Consider the following 16,647-nt stretch of genomic DNA (forward strand, 5'->3'; position numbering starts at 1 on the left):
AAAGAAAAGAGAAGAATCGTAGATAAAACAGCCATATATTTAGGCGAATTATAAAATTTCTTTTGTTTGCCATAGAAAAAAGAAAACGATACGTCTCAGTAGTTTCCAAGTTAACTGTTTTCTAGTAAAATCGTAATGTATACATACACACACGCGGCACATCGTCTCGATATATAGACTTTCACATTATGTAATTGCGTTGTAACAAGAAATATTTGTATATAGGTATGCATTTAATATTTGTATATATTATTAAAAACATCCATAAAAAATATCTGTCTTTGTTAACATGTCGTGGTGAAGATCAGAAGAAGACTACATTGTTTTGTGTGCGTTTCCGTTGCTAATCGCAGCCTCGGAGAGATCAGTCTCGGCCGACTGTTTTTTGTGCGCCTTTCGCGACAGTCCCAGAAGGGGTGGAAGTATTATCGCGACCAAACCCAATAAATGCGGGAACAGGTACAAATACCTGAGCAATAACAAGAAAAAGTGTATTAATAAAAAGAATCTTCCAACTAACTTATAACTAATTTATTATCTACGCTATGCTAAAGTCAATTAATTTTTTTGACAGAAATCAGTTGAATAAAGTGTCAATTTTATGATTCAAAAATTTTAAATAAAAATATGTTATAAAAGAATCAAAATAATACTGTAAGTAATATATGTTATAATACTTCTTAATATTCAAATATTTTTTGACAGAAATCAGTTGATAAGTGTCAAAATATTAATCGAGTTTAAAGATATTATAACGTAGTATTTAAAGTGTATTACAATTATAATTTTTATAACATATTGTTTTAAAATTTAATTAGTTAAAATTATAATCAGCTGATTTCTATAAAAAAATCTTAATAAAGCGTTAATTTAATAATTAAATGTTAAAATAATGTTATAATACCTTCTCCGCGATTAATATTTTTTGACAAAAATCAGCTGATAAATGTCAAAAATATTAATCGCGTTTAAAGTGTTATAACATATTATTTAAAACTAAAACATGATATTGTTTTTAGAAAAGGAAGTGCCCGCTATACTTACAGGTACACTTTAATGCTTGGTATAAATTCTAACAGTATAAAACTGAACGTCATGTAGGCCATTACGATTCTCGTCGTGATGAACGTTAATATATCGTAAAGGATCTTCTTTCGTTGAGAATCCAGAAACAGCGGTCTGATGTGACGACGGACCTGGTGAGAAATGAGACGCGAAAATTAAATTATTTCATTTGTATGAAACAGGAACAACAAGGGATGTTTTTTACTAACCGAACGTGCCGCCATTGTGAAGAACGCCCCGCTGGCGAACGTTAGATAATAGCCAGGGTAGAAACCGTGCCAGAGAGCGGACAGGGCGTACGTATAGAGCACTTTGTTACGACCTGCTCGCTCGTACATGATCGATCGCAACCACAAATTTGTGCCCTTGTTCCAGCTTTCGATGCTGTCTCTGAGATTAAGCGATGTCTGGAAATCAAAATTTTAATTATTTCCATTTATTAGCACGTTATTAGAGATAAAATTTCAAGTTCAATATGTAAAAATCAAATGCGTTTATCATAGGTCTCATTTCCTAAAATTCGAATATTCATAAGAAATATTTCATATATATAGGGTGTCTCAAAAGTTCTCCAACAGTCAAATATCTTGAAAACAAAGAAAAATGCACCTACAATTTTTATTTAAAACATTTTTTAAGCTTTTGTTTTCGATATATTTGATTATTGCAGGACTTTTGGGATACTCTGTATAACTCGAAAAGGCTTTGATATTTAAATACAAATTTAAGTGTAAAAAAAACTAAGATTCCCCTATACTTTGTATTATTTTGTACATATATAAAATTAATATACAGAAAAAAAATTTTGTTAGATCTACCTGCCTGGTTCTCACCAGCCCTTCTCATACCTGAGTTTGTATCTTATAAACTGGAGAAGTAATTGAACTTAGAATAATTTTCTCGTTCAAATTCGAGTACTTTTTTTAAAGAAACTATCATCGGAGAGTTTGAAACCAGACTACTTAATCGCAATCACTGCGTGTTAACGACAGATCGTATCGCACCTCGAACTTATAAACGTCTACGTTCGATGCCAAATCCCAGCGTGCGCTGCCCCGTTCATCGTAACCGCTAAACCCGAGACCAGAATTGTTGCATATAGCATCGGCGAACAGCCAAGCGTGATAGTACTTGAAGCGTACGAGCATAGTCGTCAGCATTAAATACCATATTTTGTAAAGTATACTCGTGTTCTCCAGGAATTCGTCCTCTGAAAGCGAAAAATAGATCATAAATCGCAACATACAGGATGGGATGCTCCAAAAATCTTGCAACAGTCTCCAAGTAGCAAACTGACGTTATTTTGACATCAAATGACGTCATTCAACGTCAAAATGACGTCATTCAACGTCAAAATGACGTCATTTGACTTCTGATGACGTCATTCAACATCAATAAAATGACGTCACATTTGACTTCTGATGACGTCATTCAACATCAATAAAATGACGTCATTTGACGTCTGATAATGTCATTTGTCAAAATGGCATACGAAACGAACCTTTCACACGTTGTATCGGGAAAGTCGGGATAAACGTGATGAATACAATGGCGCATGCTAGACTCGCCACGACTTTCTTTATGACGACTAGAGTCGGTGATGGTTCCAGAACAATTTCTTTCTCTTGGCTATTTTTATCGTAGAAAGTCTAAAAAAAAAAATTATTTTTAGGTCTCGTTGTGTAAAGTCTAATTAAAAAATAAAAGTAGAATAATTGATGTAGTAATATCTAGTTGAAAAAAACAATTTTAATATTGAGCATATAATATTGTCCGTATATTATACTGTATACACTATTATTTTTACAACGTATAAATTTTTTTATTAATAAATTTTATATAAATAATTAATAAATAATAAATTATATCAATAATAAAATAGTGAAATTATATTAAACAACTATAAATAATAATTTATATTATATATATATATATATATATATATATTTATTTATTTATATAAATAACAACTCTGGCAAATCGTGAACGTTGGCATCTTCGCAATTTATGACATTATTATGAAGCGATGTCGTAATTAATCTTTATTTTAAGAAAATATATGATATTCACGAATATCATGTTCTAAATAAATCATAAAGGATAATATATAGAAAGTTTTACATATAAATTTAATATTAACTCACAGCTAAGGATTTTGCGCCAGGTAAATGATGTCCGTGTATAAAATCGATATAATCTCGATAAAAAATCACTGGGCCAGCCATTAGGGCTTGAAAGTGGAAAATGTAGCTAAAGTATTCCAAAGTGGTCGGCATCTTCCTGTAAAAAAGAGAAATTAAAATTATTGAAACAGATACAACATACAATGCTTTCCGGAAAATAACACTTTGCAACCAATTATTATTTGAAAGACAAAGTGTTTCTAATAGATTTTTGTTGTATACGATGCTACAAACCAAATTTCACTAGCACGTGAAATTTCCAAACTAATTGAAGTTTTAATGTGTAAAATTTTGCGATATTTAAGATTTAAAAAAATCTATTTTATAAACAATACATTCATGATCGATATTCGATGTTCAGACTTTCCCGTAAATTTTTTTACTTCTGGATTCTTCATGTTAGATTGTGACGTCAAAGGCAAGAAAGCACACGTTGAAAATTCTTAGATGCCTTAGATCAATTCAAAATGAAAGGATATTTCGATGAAACACTATTTCCAGATAACTATTTCATCAAAATATTTTTTTATTTCGAAATATCATCTAAGAATTTTTAACCTGCGTTTTCGTGTCTCTGATGTCACAATTCCAACATGATCGGTAAGAAAACAGAAGCCTTTACTCAATTATTTCGGAAACCTGATTGCTAGCGAAAATTCGTTTGCGGCATCGTTTTTCCCAAAAATGTATATAAAAAAACACCCCAAGTAGCAAGTGTACGTTATTCGTCAAACAATTTTTTTTCATTATTTTAAACCATACAAGGTCCCAGGTAGCAAACTGACGTCATTAAACGTCAATATGACGTCACTAAATTTTTTAAATTATTTTAAATGAACATGACGTCATTTTGACGTTTAATGACGTCAGTTTGCTCCCTGGGACCTTGTATGGTTTAAAATAATAAAAAAAAATTAGTGTAAACGATTGCGAGATCAGGGACTTGGAAAGGTCTCTGTTAGATCGTTCTCTCTTCGAGAGAAGCTAATATTTCCGTATTTTAAACATTTTACACGGTTTTAACTTTGAGAAACAATATTTATCGATTCTCTTCTCTCCATCTCTTCGCTTTACATTCGTGCGATCGTGCGTTTCTTAAGCTGAAGGTATATAAATAACAACCGGGCTTAAAAGAGCACGTGTGCACTCACTGCACAGCCTGATGACGTTGCATCGGTGTCAGCTCCTCTTCGCGTCGCGTTAACCCGTCGTGAATGCTGTACGCGAGACTAGTCACTTTCTGCGTTATAACCATAAGAGGACCTGTGTGAAAAGAGGAGGACGTTTATTACAAAAGTAACCGTGTGTGCACGAGGGAGAATAATAAGGCGACTTATCGTGAAACGATACTTCGCTAGGGATATAATGGACGTTCTCTTAGACAATAACAAATGTTGCGTATACTAGTAGTTCAATAATCAATATCGCACTGAATGGACGATTCAACTACTCTTATAAAACATATTGTTCGTGAAGGGAATAACAGAAGACTTCGCTATTATTACAAGTATATAGTGTACATATATCTTTGGAGGAACTCAAGTGGGCGAAATTGATAAAGAAATCATGTTTGCGACCGAGAAAGATTATCTAAATAATGAAAATAAATGCGTCGCATTCGAGTGCAACAGATGCTTACATCATCGCGTTCAGGAAAATATGATGACAACATCGTGAATATATTTCTTACCGTTTCAATAACACGAGCACGCTTCAGAGCAATATAACATTTTTAAATAGAAAATTTGTATTTGAAAGCGCTAAATATAAAAGCAAGAGAGAGTATAAATCTTTAATATATGTTTTTTAATCAACGCAATAAATATATATTTATAATTTTAAATATATATTTATTTATGTATTTATATTTAATTAATTTATATAATATTATTATATAAATTACATATAATATATAAATGCATTACATATATGAGAGAGCAAATAGTAGAAAAAATATTTATTACATAAATTTCATATATATATATATATATATATATATATATTTTTGTATAATAAATATTTTCTTTATTGTTTGCTCTCTCATTTTACTCTTATTATTGTATGACAATGCTTTTTTTTAATTACTCATACACATGAGAGAATTATTATCTTCTCGATTATATTCTAATAAAGCCATCTGACCAGAGAAATAAAAAGTTCACATAATTATTCACGATTATATATGCTATATTTAATTGGAGCAATTTCTTCATTATTGAGCATTATTATTGTCAATCTGAGATCTCTATACGGAATAGAGTGACGCCGATAAATAATCTTCAAATGAAAGGAAGCGAATGGGGACGATTAAGCTGGACGAGATCAAAGAATGACGCACCGGTGATATCGAGGGTGTAGGAGCCGTAATCGTAGATCTGTCGGTGAAAGTGAATGCACGATAAGTAGATCAGCGCTATTGCAAGAACGACCCTGAAACATTTAAAACGAACGAGAGTGTCAAGTTCGTGCGATCGTGTGCCGTCATCGTTGATGACCGCGTGATTTATAGCGGGAGAGATCAAATGCGGTTAATGCGACGAGTGACGATTCAGTGTGCCATAAAAACAATGCAAATGATCGTGCAAAGTATACCTAACGACTCATCGTTATCGCTACTCAATCGCGTGTCCTCGTCGATCTAATAAAGGCATGATAACATATATATATATATATAATTTATATATAATATAATTATATAATATATATATATATATATATATATAATTTATATATAATGTAATTATATAATATATATAACATAAAATATTATAAATATAATTATTTATGTATTGTATAAAATTATTATTAATATAATTATTTATATAATAATATAGTAATATAATGATTTATATATGACAATAAATTTTTAAAAAATTATAATTATTACAACGAAAGAGTTATTATTTTCTTGAGACTTCAATAAAAACTGATAACTTCTGACCAGAAATAACAAAGTTCGCATAATTATTCGCAATTATTCGCGATTATTTGCAACTATGTTAAATATCATTATAATCTCGATATAGGCACATCGATATGTATATTTATATTTCTATTCACCTTTGCATATTGCGTGGATTTTGTGTGCGCATTGCTACATAACATAATGCGGGAAGACTGGCGAGATGAATCGCTTGCCTGGAAAAATAAGAAAAAAAATAATATTAATAACAAGCAAATGACAAAGTATTTTAACGATGCAGAAAAAAATTGTAAAACGCAAAACGATGTTGTATTCTTACGTACTTATTTTACATAAGAACTGCTTATCAACGATATTAACATAAGAGAAAAAATGTTGTGAAAAACATATATATATATGTATATATATATAATTAATGGATTGAATAATTTGAGTAAATTGAATTACATTCAATCGATGTGCCTATATCGAGATTATAATGATATTTAACATAGTTGCAAATAATCGCGAATAATTGCGAATAATTATGCGAACTTTGTTATTTCCGGTCAGAAGTTATCAGTTTTTATTGAAGTCTCAAGAAAATAATAACTCTTTCGTTGTAATAATTATAATTTGAATGTAATTCAATTTACTCAAATTATTCAATCCATTATATTCAATTCATAAAATATATAATATATTTTAACAATATAACTAATCCAACCCTAATTTATTTTGTGTTATCATATAATATATAAAGTGTTACTATATGTATAAATTAATTAAATATAAATACATAAATAAATATATATTTAAAATTATAAATATATTTTTATGTTGATTAAAAAATATATATTTGCTTCCTAATTTTTAATATTAAATTAAATATTTGCTTTACAGTAAGACAAGTAATTTAATATTAATATAGGTGAAAAATAGATTGAAAAAATATTATCTCAACGAGTAATTCGAGAGTCTGAAATCTTTTTGAGTGACATTGAGTACTCAATATTTTATAATCCTCTTGTAACTTTGAGCCAAAATTCCCATGTGTTAAAATTCCCATTGCTATTTCTGCGTGCGTAGGCTCACCTGCCAAAACAAAAATATCCAAGAGCAAGGCCAATAATAAGGCCATAGACATGTCTGGCAGCTGGAGTAGCGGCGATGGGGCTCAAAGATGATCTTAATAATCCGGCTAGTATAAGTGCCGTGAATTGTGTCAAGACGAAATTCACCTGCACATAAAAATGTGTGTGAGATTGTATTATATTCAATTAATTAGTTATACAATTCATTATACATATATATACATATGCTCTAATTTTTATTATCAGATTTTTTATTGTCATATTTTTTATCATTATTATTATAATAATTATCATCATTATACTATTATCATTGTTCTTATTATTATTTATTATTATTATATTAGAGATGTGCGAATTATTTGAATTCGAATCGACGTAGTTCGAAATCGAAAGATTCGATAACGTCGAATCACTGCAATTCGAATTCGAATCAAAGAACCGCGTAAGAAAACTTAAAATCCGTTTAATTCTATACGCGTTGATGCGATTCGAATTCGAAACATGGGTGATTCGATTCGGCGATATTTTTGTCGATTCGATTCGAGTTGTTTTTTTGCAAATTCGATTCGATTCAATTCGAATTAGAAAATCTTGATTCGCACATCTCTATTATTATTACGTCATTCAATCATTTATTAAAATTTCTATATATAATTATATATAATTTATGAACTATAGCTTAATTTCTTGTCTTAAATAAATAATTTAATATAATCCAGGTAGAAATCTGCCTCGATTTGCCGAGATTAAATATAGGGCCTAGATAAAAAAAATCCAGTTTAAAATATCTGTCTAACAATAAGTCCAGAATACACCCTACACCGAAAAATTGTATTCTAAGCACCAAGAGGATCTTCTTAATTTAAGAAATTTTTCTAAATTTTAATATATTTTTTTCTGAAAATATAAGAATAAATTAAGAATATTATCTTTTAAATATTTTTAAAAGAATATATGAAGCCCTGATTATTTCCAGACAAAATTTCTACCTGGGAAGTTTGAAAATGGTTAATAAATAAATTAATAAATTAGATCGATAAAAGAAACTATAGTAATTCCATTAAAAAAACAAATAACCTTGAAGAACGCCCTTTAAGTCAGTAATTGCCACGTCTGTCTTTTTCAAATCAAACTTTTGTTCGAAACATTTTGTTGTACAATCAAAAGTAAAAAAATTTTTGGGGGATGCTCGATTAAAATGGGATCTTATATATACATATATGTCTAATATATTAAGATCATTAGGGTATTGAAAGTAAGTGACTGTGTACAAATAGTCGAGAGTACGAAAAGAAAAGTGTTCCTTCCTCTTATTTATCTCTACACACAAATAAGAATATTATTACGCTTGATAATATGAAAATAAGGCAAAAAAAAATAAAGCCATTTCCCTTTCAGACTTCCCCTATTATTTGTTGCACGTTATTGAGGACATATCTAATTAAAGCAGCGGCGGTGTGTTTTTATATGTAAACATTCGTGTTATATAAAACGCGAGATATTACCCATTTTACTTTCGAGCTATCAATTTTTTTTTTTTGACATTTAAACGGTATAAATTTCTAACTCGAGTTCTGGATTTATTTCGCCTCGGAATACACCGTTGCAATTCTCGACGAGCGACGAAAGGTCATTGATCCCTCTGCTCCAGTGATTACTACACTCACGGTACTAAATTGGGATAGACAACATCTTTAAGTATTGAATTTGATTTGCAAAATTAGACGCGCTGTGCAGTTTTTTTATAGCTATTTATTATTAAGACTCATCATTTGTTATTTTATTGTACCTATGAAAGTGAAGGCGTTTCGAAATTTGCGAATTTAATTATTTGAAATTATTGCAACTTTATGTAAACAATTAATTCATGAAAATCAAGAAAGGAAGAACATTTTGTGTACATTCTATATATATTATTATATAGATATTAAATAATTAATTATATTATAGATATAATATTAATTATATTATATAATTAATTATGATATTAATGATATGATATAATTAATAATATATAAAGAATTTTTATAAACAAAAAAAAATTTCAAGATGCATCTTTTTTATGTAGATTTTTAAGACGGCCAAATTATTTATATACAGATTAGATAATTGTTCTTTAAATAATGAATTTTTATTCGCGAAATTAGATGCCTCATGCATTTAATATAATTAGCTTTTGTTATTTATTTGTTATTTAGATTAAGATTAATCTGGACTTATCACAATCGTCTTTTTGTGACTATAAAAGTGAGAGTATTTAAAAATTTGCAAATCAAATTATTTTAACTTATATATAACTTTATATGTAAATTGTTAATTTATATGACAATCGAGAAAAAAAGGATATTATGATATAATGAATAATAAACTGTATAAAAATGTTTTGGTTTAAAAAAATTTGACACATATATCTTTTTTAATGTAAATTAATTGTGGTAATAAATTAAAAGCAATGTAGTCTAGGCAAGTCTTAAGAATTCAGAAACTAGAAATTATAGAAAGGATGATACCTTAGACAATTTATCTTTTAATAAATAATACATAATAATATATTGATCGATAAAACAATTACATTATTTGCAAGATAATAATAAATAAATGATGAATGACATTAAATTTTGTGATAATTAAATATTATTATATTATCATATAGTATATTATCATAATAATATTATAAGTTATGATAATTAATTAAATAAATAAATAATTAAATATTAAAAATAAAATAAGGCAATATTAAATTTTAAATAACTTTATTTCTAAAGTTTGTATTCATTAACATAATAAACTCATCAATTGTGAGCCAAATATGAAGAAAAAGGGAATAATGTTATATTCTTCTAAATTAAAAAATTTTTTAATCTTAAATTTTTTAAATTTCTTAAATGTCTTTATTTTTATTAAGAAGCTAATCACAAAATAATTTTCTTTATAATTCGTTTTTTCTCCTTTATTTTATTTTTATTATATATATATATATATATATATATATATATATATATATATATTATATATGTATACCTATATGTATATATATATAATACATATATATATATATATATATATATATATATATATATGTGTGTATCTTTTTATTTTTAACATATTTATTTAATCTGATCAAACTTTGTTTTATTAGTTTTGCAGTGCGTCATTGAAAATGACGGAAGATGATAAAGGTTTCTCGTTAAAAATAGAGAACAAATTACACGGATAATACGCTTTTAATCGTTTTTCGGAGTGAAAAAATTAAATAAAAATATAAGCGCAGAGTTCATTTTAAGGCAGATTGCATATGATTACACACTACTAAATTCTAAAATCCTTCCTTAAAATGCAATCTTATTCGATGGAAAACAACGGTTCGTAAAAATTGTGTGCAAGACAGCGTAATGAAAAAATTCCTTCATGTCACGTGTTGCATTCGTTCAAGTTTTATTATACTCATATTGTCAGATACAGCGAATTTAAATCTTTAGAAATTATTTATGAGTATAATGAAATACTTTTCCTTTCATCGAGGGGTAATAGAATACTATTTTTTATGAAGACACATAATGTGTATAGCCGCAGAGAGAGAATCTAATGAATCTCTCACTTTCACTAATCCTTTCCTTAATTTTCTCGTGAACCTATCCGGATTGAAAAATTACGTCATTTGTAAAATTAATAGTACATAATGAATAATATTGAATTTTAAATAACTTCTAATTTAATTATAATAAAATTAATTTAATTAATATTTAATTTAATAAATTAATTAAATTAAATTAAATTAAAATATTAAAAATTTAATATTATTTTTTATTTATTATTAATTTTGCAAATTAGCTTATAGTTTTTAATTTTTCTGAAATACACTTGAAATGTACTAAGAAACACAAAAAATATTGTAAGAAACAATTGTTCAATTATATCTTAGGTAGAAATCTGCCTCAATTTGCCGAGATTAAATACAGGGCCTAGGTAAAAAAATCCAGTTTAAAATATCCGTCTAAGTCCAGAATACACCCTAGAAATTTACCTTTATTTTATCGAGGAAAAAAATCAGAAAAATCTGCATGGGTTCTAGATCGCCACTGACATATTTTTCCTAAATTAGAATAAATATGAAACTATATATGGGGCCAGGATTAATTAATCTAGCTTATAGAAATAATTATAATACAAATCGAGCAAATATTTAAAAAAATTATAGGTTCTAGTTAGACTCCAAATAATTTTTCTACAAATTCTGGGCGTAATCTTGAGTCCACCCGAATTCTGCGATAGGACCTGTAATGATTTAGGCGTCCCAAACTTTACACAGGTTCTAGTTAGATTTTTTACCTGGATTTCAGAAATATTCTTAAAAGTATATATGAAGCCCTGATTATTTCCAGACAAAATTTCTACCTGGATGCAACGACTTGCGAAAAAAAAGCTTTTCATGCGAATAGAATAATAGAACAATACCTGGGCCCAGATAGAAATTTTGTCTGGAAATAATCAGGGCTCCATATATTCTTTTAAAAATATTTTTTCAGTGACTGATGAATTTTCTTATCATATTTTTATATATTATCTTATATCAGATTTTTCTTATCATATTTTTTTCTCGGTAAAATAAAGGTAAATTTCTAGGGTGTATTCTGGACAGATATTTCAAACTGGATTTTTTTACCCAGGCCCTATATTTAATCTCGGCAAATCGAGGCAAATTTCTACCTGGGGCCTAACAAAACATTTATTTAAAACAAATAAATATTTATCTGTTTTGAAAAGAATTTTCTTAGATTTTTACATCAAATCAATACTATTAGTTTCGAATAAATGATTTATTAGGGAGTATTAAAATATTTATTCGAATTTATTATAATAAATTTTTTTTTCAGTGTAATAAATTTTACTATATACATAGTAAAATTAATCGAACATATTTTATATCTTAATATGGTAGATATTAATATTTTTATTATGGTAAATATATATTTGCGAAAATTTTAATATATTTTAATATATTTATTATATTAATTAATTAAATAAAATTAATCAAAAACTGTTTTGGGATTTCCAAAATTTGTTTATCTGATATATTTACATATCTTTCACTAGTATACGATTTTAAAAAAATTAAATGCTATAAATAAAAGTTTCAAAAACTTGTTGCATATTCATGAATCTCATCCTTTATACTTCTTTCAAAATAACTTGAAAACTTGATTCTCTGGACTCCATTAAGCATTAATATTAAGAAAGTGACAAAGAAAATGCTAACATTGATTCATAATATCTCATTTAAGAAAAGATCAGATCCTATTTAATTGTAAGGTAAATGTCTATGTATGTGTGAGCGAGACTAAGATGTAATTAATAATTAAGATAATTTAGAATATTTATTTATATTTGATAACCCGGTTATCAAACTTGAACCAATTTATCATATCGAGAATTTTGTTTACTTATACATATATGTATATATTTATGCGCATTTTTCTTATCATTTATGCGTTTTTCTTCCTTCTCATTTGCGCGTTATCTTTATAATTTTTTAAATATTTATAATCTTATTAAAAGATAAGCCGATATATCTCGCACATACACAGGGTGTCCCATTTTAAGAAACGCACCTCGATAATTTTTTAACAAAGCATTTTCAGCAAAAATGTTTCAGACAAAAGTTGTATGGTTTCTATTTAATAAATTAAATTAATTAAATTAAATTAAATTATTATTAAAAATTTAATATTATTTATTATTTATTATTAATTTTGCAAATTAGCTTATAGTTTTTGATTTTTCTGAAATACACTTGAAATGTAGCACGAAATACAAAAAAGTATTGTAAGATATAATTGTTCAATTATAATTAAATAAAATTAATTAAACTGTTTGAAGGGGGGGATTTTCAAAATTTGTGGAGGGAGATCATAAAATGATGCCATTGATATGACTTTGAAAAGTCATTTGAAGGTCACGTGAAGGTTAACTTTAATTTCTTAGATAGAACCATCTATTTTTCATTGTATTTTCTTGTAGCTTATCTCGAGAGCTTTCTAAAACCTTATAATAAAGTATATTTTCATATACTCTTTGAGCTATAAAGATTTGAAGCTAACAATTTTATGCCAAAATGTAAAATATCTTGTAAAATATTTAGTTTTTAGTAATCATACCTTATTACTTTCATACATGAAATATTGAGATCAATCAATTGGTACAAAGAAAACACATAGTTGCTTTAAAAAAAGGTGTATGTAATTTGTAATATATTTTTTTCAAACCTTTATAACTCAAAAAGTACTCCATACAAAAGTATTTTCTTATAGTGTTTTGGAAAGTTCTCGAGATAAGCTACAAGAATATACAACGAAAAATAGATGATTCCATTTAAGAAATTGAAATTAACCTTCACGCGGCCTTCAAATGACTTTTCAAAGTCAAATCGATGGCACCATCTTATGTCTCCCTCAAAACCATACAACTTTTGTCTGAAACATTTTTGCTGAAAATGCTTCGTTGAAGAATTATCGAAGTGTTTTTTAAAATGGGACACCCTATATAATTCATATAATTCATCTAGTCTCCTTGAGACCAATAAATACGCAATATTTCACAAATATACTTATATATTTTTTTATTTATTTATTTTAGAGGATTGAAAGAGATAAAATATATAAATTAATATTAAAATATTAAAGTAAAATAAGTATTTAAAAAATTATGCGTATGGCACAACTTTGTAACGTTTTAATAAATATTTTTTTACATACAAAAGTATAATACTGAATTATTAAAATTGAATTACTATAAAAATAATATAATTGTAATTCATAATTTCCTTCTCTTCATAATTCACCGTACTTTATGAAATTTTGATATCTGCTCAATATTTTGTATTTCGCGAGACAAAAAATATTTCAAACATAATAATATTAGAATCTTATTTTTATATAAATAATATTAATATTTTTATATAAATTTTTATACATATTTTATGTACAATTATGTATATATGCACATTATATGTGTATATATACATAATTGTACATAAAATACACATATATATTATATATATACATACATATTTTTGTATATTTTATATATATATAATTTTTTACAGTGTCCCAAAAATTTGCAATACGTAATTTCATACATTTTTTTAGAAATATCTATGCATTTTACGTAATTGATGCTAATTATTCTATGCATAAAATTATTAAGATAATCAAAAACTAAAATATTTACGAGATATTTTATATTTTATACTTTATACTAAAATATGCCAGAATAAGTTCCATTTTTGACTATTTTACTCTCATATTTTATGCAGAAATGGATTCCAAAGAATCCATTTACGTAAAAGACTTACGTAAAACACTGGATAGTTTCATTTTAAAAAATCAAGTTAACATTGAAATGATCTTAAAAAGCGTTATCTCAAGGACGAACTGATTAGGCTAGTTAATAGATCTTTTTAAATCGTACAATAAAATCGTACAAATTTTATATAAACATTTTTCTATAAAATTTTTTGAGATATTTCCGTCCCTTTCTGGGACACCCTGTACATAAAATAGAAGAAATTAATTGCTTATACTGTAAAAAAAATTAATCGCTTGTTGTTTTCTATGTTGAATGTATGATAAAAGATCCAACGAGGAAAAAAAGAGACGCATACATTGGATGATAGAGAATTAAGAAAATTCGAGGTTGTCAGTAAACTTGATATTTACCTTGAATGTAATAATGAGCTTTCAAAATTACTCTAATTATAAAACAGAATGTACGATATTATATGTATATGTACGTGGTGACAAATTATATGTATATGTACGTGGTTCTCACTTTTTCAATTACGAAAATTTGTAGCATTAGTTCTACTTATCGCAAATTACACTAGTAAAAATAAATTACAGTAATAGTTTTGTCTTTTTCGTTGTTATATAAAAAAATTGCATAGGTATTTTAATTGTTAATCCGATTAAAATTTAAGAGATGTAATGCTGAAAAAATTTTATTTTTGAACTCCGAATCTGAAGAAAATTATTCAGATTTAATTAATTATTTAGTTAATCTCAAATCAATAATATTTAATCAGTGAATAATTGTAAAGCCGAAAAAAATAGAAAAAACTAGCGTAAAAATATCTTACAATTTCTGTTTATGTTATCTTTTTATGTTGCTTTGAGAAATTACATGTGTAATTAATTATTTATGAGAAAAAAATTTTGCAAATGCTTTTTATAAAATATCTTTCCTATAATTGCAAACACAAAATTAATTGCAAAAAACATGTATATCTACATAGAGAAAAATTTTAAACTTTGCATGTTTTTTTAATAAAATCTTATATTATATCATCTTTTCTATAAAATTATTCAAAATTAATTAAAATATAATATTAAATTATATTTTAATTATTCTATAATTTAAAAATACGTATAGAAAAAAACTTTTAATTTTACACATAAAATGTTTTTTTTAATAAAATATCTTTCCTATAATTGCAAACACAAAATTAATTAAAAAACATGTATATATGTAGAGAGAAAATATTAAACTTTGCACGGTTTTTTAAAATTAAAATTGCCTTTCCAATAAATCAACTGCGCAAAAAGATCGATTATATTCAAATCAATGCAACTGATGACTGTAAAAATATTAATAAATATAATAAGCAATATAATAAATAATTCAAGAAATTATCATATTCAATTACATCATTCAGAATGTGCGTCGCAATTATTTTCAAACACACGATATATTTTTGACAACACACAAAATATATATACATTAAAAAGGATTTTAGTTATTTTTAAAATACGCTTATAAAATAAAACAAATATAACCAGAAAAAAGGAGTCTATTAACAAAATCTTTCATCGATAATAAATTTACAATAATATTTTGCGCGAAAAGAGCGCACAAAACACACACAGACAAAAAAAGCGCAACAGAGAGAGAGATCCGTCTAGCGATCGATATCTCCCTGTTGCCGCCCGGGAATCTCGCCCGGAGGACGAAAATCATCATGGACTCTCTCGTCGCGAATTTTCGGAGATTTCCGGACCCTTACCTGGTCGATGGGCAGCCCGACGAAGTCCGCGAGCCAGGAGAAGGTGCGGAAGCCGTCGTAGTAATCGCGGTCCGTGATGATCGCGGCCATTGTCTCGGAAAGTCCTCGCCGTAAAATTGTTGTTGGTCCTCGTGGTGATAGTTCGCGCGAAAGTGTCACGCGAGTCGGACCACGAGGCGGCGGCGAGATCGAAGGGAAGGAAAAGAGGAGGAAAAGTAAGAAACGCGCGAGATAGGGGAGATAAATAACCCGACGCTCCGATCAGCTGATCGCATCTGACGTTTCCGCAGGACGCGCTCCGTACGACTGTCGCGAGCGAACTGTGAACGGGACGCGCGCCGGCTG

At 27.4% G+C, this 16,647-nt stretch overlaps 1 protein-coding gene across 2 annotated transcripts; it reads right to left on the reverse strand.

Annotated features, from left to right (window-relative positions):
• Positions 1 to 19: 19 nt before the first annotated feature.
• On the reverse strand, positions 20 to 16,456 carry oys (lysophospholipid acyltransferase 6). 2 transcript variants are annotated; one of them, XM_029313634.2, is made up of 11 exons: positions 16,303 to 16,456; positions 7,246 to 7,391; positions 6,309 to 6,386; positions 5,587 to 5,678; positions 4,400 to 4,511; positions 3,210 to 3,345; positions 2,567 to 2,714; positions 2,070 to 2,275; positions 1,275 to 1,472; positions 1,045 to 1,196; positions 20 to 469 (listed from the first exon to the last, which is right to left on the reverse strand). In XM_029313634.2, exons 1-11 carry the CDS (start codon positions 16,390 to 16,392, stop codon positions 316 to 318), a joined length of 1,512 nt encoding a protein of 503 aa, XP_029169467.1. In that variant the 5' UTR covers positions 16,393 to 16,456; the 3' UTR covers positions 20 to 315. The 2 variants fall into 2 exon arrangements, with proteins under 2 accessions (XP_029169467.1, XP_029169468.1); XM_029313635.2 differs by lacking the exons at positions 4,400 to 4,511; positions 5,587 to 5,678.
• Positions 16,457 to 16,647: the final 191 nt, after the last annotated feature.

The sequence above is a fragment of the Nylanderia fulva genome, unplaced genomic scaffold, assembly GCF_048542155.1.
Source record: "Nylanderia fulva isolate GAGA-0341 unplaced genomic scaffold, ASM4854215v1 Scaffold110, whole genome shotgun sequence".
Lineage (NCBI taxonomy): Eukaryota > Metazoa > Arthropoda > Insecta > Hymenoptera > Formicidae > Nylanderia > Nylanderia fulva.